This window comes from Zea mays, chromosome 8, assembly GCF_902167145.1.
Source record: "Zea mays cultivar B73 chromosome 8, Zm-B73-REFERENCE-NAM-5.0, whole genome shotgun sequence".
Lineage (NCBI taxonomy): Eukaryota > Viridiplantae > Streptophyta > Magnoliopsida > Poales > Poaceae > Zea > Zea mays.
This window is the reverse complement of record NC_050103.1, coordinates 9963830-9974622: the sequence shown is the minus strand read 5'-3', so window position 1 is coordinate 9974622 and position 10793 is coordinate 9963830. Positions and strand designations below refer to the sequence as shown.

The following is a 10793-nucleotide window of genomic DNA, read 5'->3' as shown; positions in this document are numbered from 1 at the left end:
TGGCGACATTCAGGTAGATTATTCCTTTAGATGTTGTATTTATTCGTAGTTGCATTATCAGTAGGAGTTCTCATGACCATCTTCAATTGAGACGTTGTACTGAGTTATTATCTTAATCTTACCGACAACACCATGGATCTTAACATCGGGAATCCTTTTCTGATTGAAGGTTTTGGACTTCAAAACTTTGTCATGGTCAAAGCTATAAGCTAAATCACAAGCAGAACCATCAGAATTAGCTGGAGCAGTTTCATTTTCAGCAAGTGTTGGTCATTCAGTGGTAATCACCAAAAGCTCTTTTCACTCAGTCTTATTGCAGAAGTCTTAGTGGTTAGGCTAATATTTCACTCATCTCTTGCTATTCATTTATTAGTGTCTTAGTTATTATTAATTATGTGCATTTATGACAGTTAAGGAGTTTGATCCACAAACCTGCACTTGGTCTACTTTGCGTACTTTTGGAAAGTCACTTGCATGATTGTGTTTTTCTATATTTTATCACCAAAGCATCTACAATATTTATACAAATTAGCTTATTACCTAAAGAAAAACATGGTTGTAACACAGTTTGAACCAGCTGAAGCAAGGCGCTGCTTTTCCTTGTTGGGATGAACCTGCTTTCAAGGTTTGGTGCTTTGATTTCTTTCTCAAGTCCTTTTGTTCTTTTAGTCACAAAGCTATGTTTGCTTTTATTTGGGTTGCAAGAGGAACTAGAACCGTGAATGGGGCTGTCTCGGCGAGGGCACCATTCAAGCTTCAAACTTTGTTTTCTGTACGGATGAGAACAACATACGAGGCAAGTGGTGAACGGTGGGCAAATATATGTGGAATTACATCTGCTGTTGTCTTTTCTTCCTACTATCTCTTTCGACTCCATTCAATTTTCCTCTCCCCTTTTACTCTTTCCGATCAAGGCAATTCAATAAATTACACCTGAACCTTTATCCACTTTGTTCTTTTGTCTACTGACCTCTTCAGCTTCTGTGTTGGATGGTGGAGGCAGGCTCTCCCTCACTCGTGACGTGCCTCCCATCCTCATCGCCGACGTAGCTCACCATATCCCGCAGTAAGGAAGGGATGCACCCTTCTTTGATTTTTCCCATTATGCCTGCCTTTTCTTTTTGTTTAGATCTTGCCTTATTTTGGGTGTGGCTGCACTTCTCATGCAGGTTGTTCTCTGTGTGTAGCCAAGGGGAATAAGAAATCACATTTTGACGATGAACACAAGTAATTCCCCTTCCTTGGTCTCCCTCAGAAGTCACATTTTGATGATAGAACTTTGTATGCTTAACATTTCTCTCAGAAGTCAGAATATTGTGTATCCAGTAAAACATATTACAAAAGCTGTGTTCTCGTCATGGATTATTGTTATTCTTTGTTTTCATGAAAAACATAATTTTAGAAGCATGCATGTACATGCATGCTCATTGTAATTTCAAATTTGTTGAGCAATATATCTAGTGACCTGGTGTATATCTCTTATCTCTTATATCGAAAATGTTTTCTTGCCCATTTTCTAGATTGAGGGCATATCAATGCATTTTATCATAGTACTTTGCGAGGGTACCAGTTTCGGTATAGTACTTATGTTTTATCATAGTACAGTTGGCTCTAGAATCAGTTCATTGCTCATTTCATTGAACTTATGTTTTCATGCTGGTGAAGAGACATTGAAGTAGCTAGCACACCTCTCTTTTCTAATCTGTCTGCTCCTCATAGTTGTAGATAACCTTGTCATATGAGAAAAAAATAAGTTTTAGTTTACAGCAAGACTGTAAATACAAAGCAGTAAAAAACAAATAGTGGTTGTTTTCAGTTTGATCCAGTAAGTGGATTATGTACCGAACAAACCATTGGCTAACAATTGACATAAATATTCGATTATGACCATTGCTATACCATCTCATTGAGTAGGTTATCACTAAATTTTGGAGCTATTTACTTACATGAGGCCCTTATCATCGGGCACATTAAATCAGCTTTCAGGCCCATCTTTTTGTATAAATGTACTAATATATTGTTACTAGCGTCAGCCTACCATCCGAAACAATATTTGATGATCACATTTGTGTTGGAGTATCTGGATAATTTTTGAGTTATTTTCTTATTCTATGAAAGTCACCAATGTGTAGTTATGTATCATGTACATTCACTTCATAGATATCACTAGCCTTTGTGTATCTATAGTTATGCAGAGAACATCATTTTGTAGTCATGCTAGCATAAATCCATAATCTAGAAGTGTTAGATAGATATCACTTACCTCTGCATATCTATTGTTAGTAGACACATACATTCCTGTTTAGAAGTTGTTCTATTTTTCCATTTAAAGAACACAAGTGATTCTTGGAGAGGTAATTTAATAGTTGCTGATTCATAAAAAATGAAATGAATGCATAAACTGATGCTTCAAGTCATTTAGAATAAAGAGGTGGTGCATAAACATAGGTGGTTCTTTGGTCAGATCTACTGTGGGTGATTCATCGGTTCAGATCAAATCATAGTATTACACATTGCCATATTTCATTTGCTATTGATGCCATGAAATTTGGTGATCATCTTTACACGTGTAGGTTTTTACTTTCATCCATTCAAATTTCTCACCAAATGCTAGCAACTAAAGGTACACCAAGTTGCAATTTGAAATTTTGCAAGATATGGGTTCATGCCTTGTGCACGGTATGCAACATACTCTACTTGGAATTTATTATTCATATTTATATAAGCTATTACCATAGATACATAAGTTGTCCCTCACTTAACTTTCCCCATCAATTTGGTAGGATTTGCTTGGCTATTTTGACTCTATTCTTTATAAGAGATGTTCATCTTGGAATCAAGCCAATCATAGCTACACCAAACATGTTTAGGGTCGATTTGGTGACCAGGGTCACGAGGGGATCCATGGGAAGGAATCCCTTTGCAATTCAATTTTAATTAGTAAGGGGGTTGCTCCCCATGGATCCACTCGTGATCCCTGATCACCAAACTAGCCCTTAGCCGATCACCTGCAACTTGATCTTTGCAAAAGCTGGTTGTTAGTCGATTAGGTTCACCTTTGACTCTTATTTGTTAATGACAGTTGGGTCCTGTCTGACCAGCAGATAATCTACGAAATTTTTGATCATCTTCAGTGTATCCCAAATAGTAGGGTGAAGATGGGGAGTGTCACTCATTTATTTGTGTTTTAAATTGTTTATTTTGCTAATCATTTTTCTGGTGTCGGGTACGAAATGCACATGTTTTGTTGTACATGTAAGTTCTTTATGACTGATGTGTAGTCATCACTACGAGTGCTTGAAATAGTGTTGGGAGCTAGGAGGAAGTCTATGTATTCTGTATCAGTAGCATTATGCGACATCATTAACATAATTACAAATAAACTAATCGTAGCCACGATGTTCAGTACATTAACTTTTTGGTAACAAATAAATGTAAAATGGGGAATGAGAGGTTGCAATGTCTACTGATTTCTACAATTTTTCTTATCAGTGAGTATGTTGGTAGCTTCTTTTTCTCTTTCTATGTATAACATCTTTGTCGTTTTAAATTCATGGGAATGATTTAATATAATAGGGGAAACTTATAATATGTTCATATTCTTATCTAATTGTGCCAGCTCTACCAATCATATAAATTCTAAAATAGGCATGTCTTATAACTTTGATTCTTTTGAACAATTTAGTTTATGGACCAACTATGTTTGTATATGAACAGATGATAGTCATAGCAAAACTTGTCTACAATCTTATATATCTTTTAAGGTATATAAATATCCACTTTTAGTGATGCTAACAAAAGTATAGAATAACAATTACGGGGCGTTTGGATCCCTTCATTTTAGAAGAATTAGAATTCACTCAATAAAGTGACTTATTTAGTTTGGAATTTGACATTACACCGCTTTCCAAAGTTAGATATAAGCCTATCTCAAATTCATGTGGTAGAGGATGAGAAATGATTTTATGCATTAGTAGAATTTGTTTTCTACTCTGTAACTTAGATGACACTCTTCGTCTTACTCTTCTATAGTAAAAATATAGCACATAAATATCTCCGACATCTTGCTAATAATAGTATACAAATATATTTTGCATAAAACCGAATTAGCTTAATTGATATATGTCAAAATTACTATTATTAGAATGGAATTCAATTCGAATGATCGAAACAAGGCGTTAGTGTTTTTATCATATTAATTGATAAATTTGTTAGACTGAAATATGCCGATAAATCTACCAAGTATATCATATGAGTATACTTTGGTTTAATAAGACACTGACTGAGCTAGGATGCCGGCCGCTTCAAGGTTTGCACTTGAAAGTAGCACTCCAGATGATATTGGTTACTGCATTGAAATACCTTTTTTTAATTACATTTTATTCCGTATATATCCAAGTTTGTTTATACTGGTTTGCGGTGGTAAAATTTTCTCTTCATCTCCGGTCCCATATCCCCATCGAAGGCCATTTGCAAACCAGAAAAAGACGCAAAAGAATGACTACCCAGTCAGCGGCATCACAATTATGTGGACCAGTCATGTGCGATTTTGTTCCACGAATACAGCGAAGATGCTGAGGCTGTGACCCCGGGTGACTCTTGTTTCTACCCACTTATCTTTGCAGTCGCCACTGCACGCCACTGATTGGCTCGCGTGATTCGTGGACCTTCTTGCCATGGCGACGATGTCTGCAGCGTCTCATCGCTGCTGTGCTTCTTCCTTGAGAGCTTTAACGGTGTTATTTGTGTTGGCAGCTCTTGTTTCAGATGTTGGCGGGCGACATCATCATCATGTTTGTCCTCATTATTTCTCCTGTGGTGGTTTAAGCAATATATCGTATCCATTTCGTCGGCAAGGTGATCCATCTGGGTGTGGTGTCCAATCGTACGAGCTGGTTTGCACGGATACAGATGCTACAATTCGCATCGGCAGTGGAACATACAAGGTGCTTAGCATCAACTCCACATATTCTCACTTCTGGGTTGTTGATGCCGACCTGGACATCCAGAGCAGTTGCCCCCTTCCCCGGTGGGATTACCATGCTCGTTGGATCAATCTCAACTTACATCGTTGGTGGATTGTGTCGAGCCAATATTATTTCTATTCTTCTTCTTTTTATATGGATTCGTGGCGGTGGGCTATCTTTGTGAATTGTTCTCAGCCAATAGAGAACAATGATACTGATAAATATCATATATATGAGCCGGTGTCTTGCTTGAGCAATTCTTCTTTCATCTACTTGGTACCTGACTACTGGTATGCTGGCCTTGTTCCTGCTGGGAGTCTGGAGCCTTCATGCGGTTACCTAGCCATGACTCCTTTGGGTGGTCCAGGCATGCAGGTGCCCTCGAATACAAGCTATCCAGATGTTGTTAAGTTCATGAGGAGTGGATTTGCCCTTGGATTTCCCTCGTATGGTGATAACATCAGAGAATGTCTCGCAAAGGATATGCGGTGAGTATCTGTCTGATCATCCTATTTCCTCCTATGCATGACTTTCTCATCTAAAAAGTGTCGGTTGCATTCCCTATGTAATTCTTTTCTATGCTATGGCATGGCATGGTCTTGCAGTACTTTCCATAAAGAACCAAGAAATAGTACAGGCATCAGGCAACAGATCTTGGACATTCTTACGGTCGTCGACATATTCTGGGCTTGTGTTATCTATCAACTTCAATCAACTAATTATAATGGTGTCACAACTGTTGTCATCGGCATCATTGAAACGATACAATATGTTAGCGGGGTCCTGGATTATACAGCTGGTACTCACTCCATATAGCATCATTTGTTGTATAACCTTTTTTGTGGCTTCTGAAATTATTTTTTGGTGATAGTATCATTTGTCGACTAATTATAATAGTACAGGCAACAGATCTTGGTGATAGCAACTGTTTGTGGCTTCTGAAATTATTTTTTATTCTTCATATATACAACCTTTTTTGGCAGGTGTTTGCAGGTTCGTATTAATGCCGCTGGCAGTATTCGTCTTCCTAGTCTATAAATACTGGAAAACAAGGATAACAGTAGATGCAGTCGAGAAGTTCTTGCGAACGCAGCAGATGCTCGTTCCGATGAGATATGCATACACAAACATCATTGCTATCACCGGCCATTTCAGAGACAAGCTCGGACAAGGTGGTTACGGTTCTGTATACAAGGGGGTGCTACAGCCAGGTGAAGTTCATGTTGCTATTAAGATGTTGGGCAACTCCAACTGTAACGGAGACGAGTTCATCAGTGAGGTCGCCACCATTGGCAAGATCCACCATGTCAATATTGTGCGCCTCATCGGGTTTTGCTCCGAGGAAAATAGCAGAGCACTTATCTACGAGTTCATGCCCCATGGATCTCTCGATAAGTACATCTTCTCGTCGGAGAAGAGTTTCTCATGGGTCAAACTCAATGAGATCGCTCTGGGCATTGCTAGCGGTCTCAACTACCTACATCATGGGTGTGATATGCAGATTGTACACTTCGACATCAAGCCACACAACATCCTTCTTGACAGCAACTTTGTTCCAAAAGTTGCTGATTTTGGGCTTGCCAAACTGTTCCCAAGAGGCGACAGTTTCGTGCCACTGAGCGCTATGCGGGGAACGATAGGATATATAGCTCCAGAGATGGTATCTCGAAGCTTTGGTGTCATCTCTAGCAAATCCGATGTGTACAGCTTTGGGATGCTACTATTGGAGATGACGGGTGGGCGAAGGAACGCAGATCCTCATGCAGGAAGCTCCAGTCAAGCATACTACCCATCCTTGGTGTACAACCAGCTGAGCCAGGGTGATGCGAACGGGATTAGTGAAGGTGTTAATATGCACGATTTAGAGAAGAAGCTATGTACTATTGGGCTTTGGTGCATCCAAATGAAGCCGCAAGATCGGCCGACGATGAGCGAGGTCATAGAGATGCTTGAATCTGGTGTCGATGGCATGCAAATGCCTCCAAGACCATACTTTTGTGATGAAGAGGGTGACAGTTCTTACTCTATAATCTCTGAACTGGATACAATTGAAGAGTAATAATTGTAGTAAAATACACTTGTGTCTATGTGATCTTAATGTATTAGACTACTAATAATGCAAGGTTGTCATAAGCTAAGGTACTGGTTGTATACTTTTATTGAGAGTGTGGTAATGTGTTTTGATATAAAATACCTCCATGAACCTATTTTTACAAAGAACTCCTCAAGAACATTTGTTTGCCTACAAGCAGAGGATCAGAGTCCTAGCCGTTCTATCTTCCAAAGGTTGCACTTCCTATATACGAATCCATGTGAAGGCTTAGTGTACAATTTCTATGTTATGCATAATAGACTAAGTAAACTAGTATATTGCTTGTGCTAACAATGCAATAGTATTTGGCAATACAAATCAAATAACCAAAACAAACATATTAGCTAAATGCGAACAAACATATTATCTACAAGTTTGATAAGATTGTGATAAAATTCAAGTTTGATGAGAGTGCATGTACTAGCTCGTGAAGCCTTGCCATTTTTTTCATTTTTACATTTAAAAATATTCAAAAGATCAAAACTATAGCCTAGAACTGAAAAATTGCAGAAATGGTTGTCTGCCATCCCGTGTCCCGTCAATGGGTGGCAGGACCCAATTGTAAACATTTTTACTATTTTCTGACCAGGGTTCATAGGAACCTGCCACCCGCTAGAGGGGCGTGATAGCGCTTGCCGCCTAGTGAGGGGCAGCAGCCCCCTTCCCCCTATAATCTAGTTTTCTCTTATTAAATAGGGTGTCTGGTGTGTTCTATATGAAAAATTGTCGCAGAGGGATTGGCTAGCGAGGGGTGGTGCAAGGCATGGTGTCACAAGATTTTGTATGTATGGTTTGTGGGCTTTGCAAAATCTATGTGTAAACCAAAAATGTGCTGAGGAGGGATCGAACCTACGACAACTTGCCATACACCTCCTCGAGCTAATCAGTTTGCTTGTGTTAATTTTTCATATCGAATATATCAAAAACCATATTTAATATGGGTAAACTATAGTATAAAGGAATGGCAGCCTATTGTCCCTCCACTGGGCGCAAGCCCCTAGGGACCCTAATGCAAAAAAGTTCAAAAATATTTATAATTAGGTACATGTCATCATTAGTGTGGCGACAGACACCCATTTGTTTGCCTACAAAATACACATGTGTCTATGAACTGAATACAATAGAAGAGTAGTAGTAGCAAAATACACATGTGTTTATGTGTGTATGAGACTACTAAGATTGCAAGGTTGTCATAATCTAAGTGTAACACTTAGTCCAATTCCGGACCGGCGGTACTTACTCCTGTCAGCTCTCTAGGATCATATATTGTCCCCACAGACCAACACGGGTCTTTTGTGCGCACTTTGTCCTCACTCATGCGCACCCGAGAAAACTTTCTAGTCAGTCACCCATCTCAAATTGCTCCAAGCCAAACACGCTTAACTTGGAGGTTCTTTCGAGATAGGCTTCCAAAAAAGAAGATGCACCTTGTTGGTATGAGTACACTATTAATTCTATTAAGCCTTGGACCAGGATATCACCATCCACTAGGGCCAGGATATCACAATCTACCCCTTTAGAAGATAGACGTCCTCGTCGTCAACCCTAATCTAGGAACCTCTCCTCTTAGCCACGTCTGTGTGTCTAGTGTCGTCATATGCCATGCCATGTGACCACTCTAGGCCCACATGCGCCATGAGCCATATACCTGAACCCCTAACCCACACACGCTCATGAAACCGTGAGGGTCGGCTCTGATACACTTCTATCACACCCGGATTTAGGGGACAAACCCAGGCGCGAATCAAATGTGTGCTAGGATCAAGTCTCACACGTATGATGACTCATGGTACAGAACGAATGTCACATCTTTACTATATAATAGGAGTTCTGTACAAAATAGCTATATAATTACATCATACGAAGATGACGATCCAGCAACCATAGTTGACTAGGAGACGATGACCTAGACCTCTCACAAACTCATCGCGACATCCTTCATGCTCCTCTTCCTGCGGTACCTATTCTTGACCTAGGGGGTGTGAGTACAGCAAGGGTGAGCTCACATACATTAATCGCTCAACAAGTTATGGGGAATAATGTGCATGAGCTCACTTACGGTGGGGGCTCATATGAAGTGTAAGGCTTACCAAAGAGGATGGTTAAAGTTGAGCATTGCTTTTAAAGTTGGTCGAAATTTTATTAGTAATTATTAAGTATAAGTAGATACCAACCCAATTAAATAAGAGATCACAATAATAATAAAACACACAATGCAATGCAAATGACAGATTAAGTTTACTTCCACAAGTTAATCATGTGAGTGTTCGAGCCGCTCATGACCGTGAGCACGACTGATATACCAGTTTTACACTCTGCAGAGGTTGCACATCTTTACCCACAAGTCGTGTTACCCATTTGCCACGAGGTCATGAATCCCATACATCTCTACCGAAGAGACGAGGCAGGGTAGCACTACGAGGCCTTTACAAATTTCCACTAGCTACAGAAAACCCGCTACGGTTTCTAAGAAGGGGTATATAGAAATTCCTCGTCCGAAAAGTCATCGTAGCATGATCGACCTGAGAACCTACCTATACCGTAGCTCCTCTACCGCACTTACCCCTTTCGGGTAAGGTAGTCCTCCACTAGCTTTCTTAATTAGTCAGCCAAGGGTGTCCCATACCACCCTTATGATAGCACTGTTTTTTCGGGTGGTTCTCCATGTTCCAATTAACACAATAATCTTGTCATGAACAATAATTAAGTGAAAGGGAAATAGGGTTAACCATTCCCTATAAGTAATTTTGATGGTTGATAATCAACACAAACATATGGACTAACTAGTTTGTTCGAGAATTCATGTATTACAGGTGCATAAGGTTCAACACAAACCAAGAAAAAAATCAAGTTAGGGACTCAATTTGAAACGGAGCAAAAAACTTGAGTGTGCTGAAAATTGGCGCACCAGACAGTGTCTGATGCACCAGGACCGTATAGATGTCAACCAGCCACTCTCGGGAATTTTAGGGCGCGCTCCGCTATAATTCATCGGACTGTCTGGTGTGCCAGCGAAGCAACGGCTATCTGCACCAACGGTCGACTCTACACAGATGAACAGTATGCTACAGTGCCGCGCAGAAGTTAGAGCTGCGAAGTCAGAGGGGCACCGGACTGTCTGGTGCCGCAAGAAGACAAAGCTCCAACGGTCGACCTAGCTCCAAACCCTAACGGTTGGGTGACGTGGCAGCGCACCGGGCATGGAATAGTGCCTGTCCGGTGCGCCCATCGCCAGCAGCCTCCCCAACAGCTATGGAAGTGGTTGGGGGCTATAAATACCCCCAACCACCTCATTCATATCCATCCAAGCATTCCAAACATCTCATTCAATACAAGAGAAAAAGACTCCACTCCAAGACACATCAAATAGATTGAATCCTCTCTAAGCCTCCAAATTAACTCAATTCTATTAGGGACTTGAGAGAGGGTGTTCTTGTGTTCTTTTGTTGCTCTTGTTGCTTGGCTTGGCCTTTTTCTTTTCCCATTCTTATTCTCAAGTGCTTTGTAAGCGAAGCAAGAGACACCAAGTGTGTGGTGGTCCTTGCAGGGTCTTATTGACCCATGAGATTAAGGAAGAAGGCTCACTCGGTCTAAGTGGCCGTTTGAGAGAGGGAAAGGGTTGAAATAGACCCGATCTTTGTGACCTCCTCAACGGGAACTAGGTTCTTTGGAACCGAACCTTGGTAAAACAAATCACCGTGTTCATTCGCTTGATTCTCATTTGATTTGTTTTC

The 10793-nt window shown here is 40.3% G+C and overlaps 1 protein-coding gene across 1 annotated transcript; it reads left to right on the top strand.

Moving 5' to 3' along the window:
* The first annotated feature begins 4514 nt into the window (after positions 1-4514).
* LOC103634767 (Cysteine-rich receptor-like protein kinase 37) lies at positions 4515-7174 on the top strand. The gene is made up of 3 exons (XM_008657352.2): positions 4515-5455; positions 5573-5766; positions 5951-7174. Exons 1-3 carry the CDS (start codon positions 4677-4679, stop codon positions 7024-7026), a joined length of 2049 nt encoding a protein of 682 aa, XP_008655574.1. The 5' UTR covers positions 4515-4676; the 3' UTR covers positions 7027-7174.
* Positions 7175-10793: the final 3619 nt, after the last annotated feature.

Bases quoted from the DNA above. Each gene is read 5' to 3' on its own strand.
- LOC103634767 (XM_008657352.2), top strand. From the start codon at position 4,677: ATGGCGACGATGTCTGCAGCGTCTCATCGCTGCTGTGCTTCTTCCTTG. The intron at 5,456-5,572 runs GTGAGTATCTGT...ATGGTCTTGCAG, and splicing joins TGTCTCGCAAAGGATATGCG to TACTTTCCATAAAGAACCAA. The intron at 5,767-5,950 runs GTACTCACTCCA...CTTTTTTGGCAG, and splicing joins GGTCCTGGATTATACAGCTG to GTGTTTGCAGGTTCGTATTA.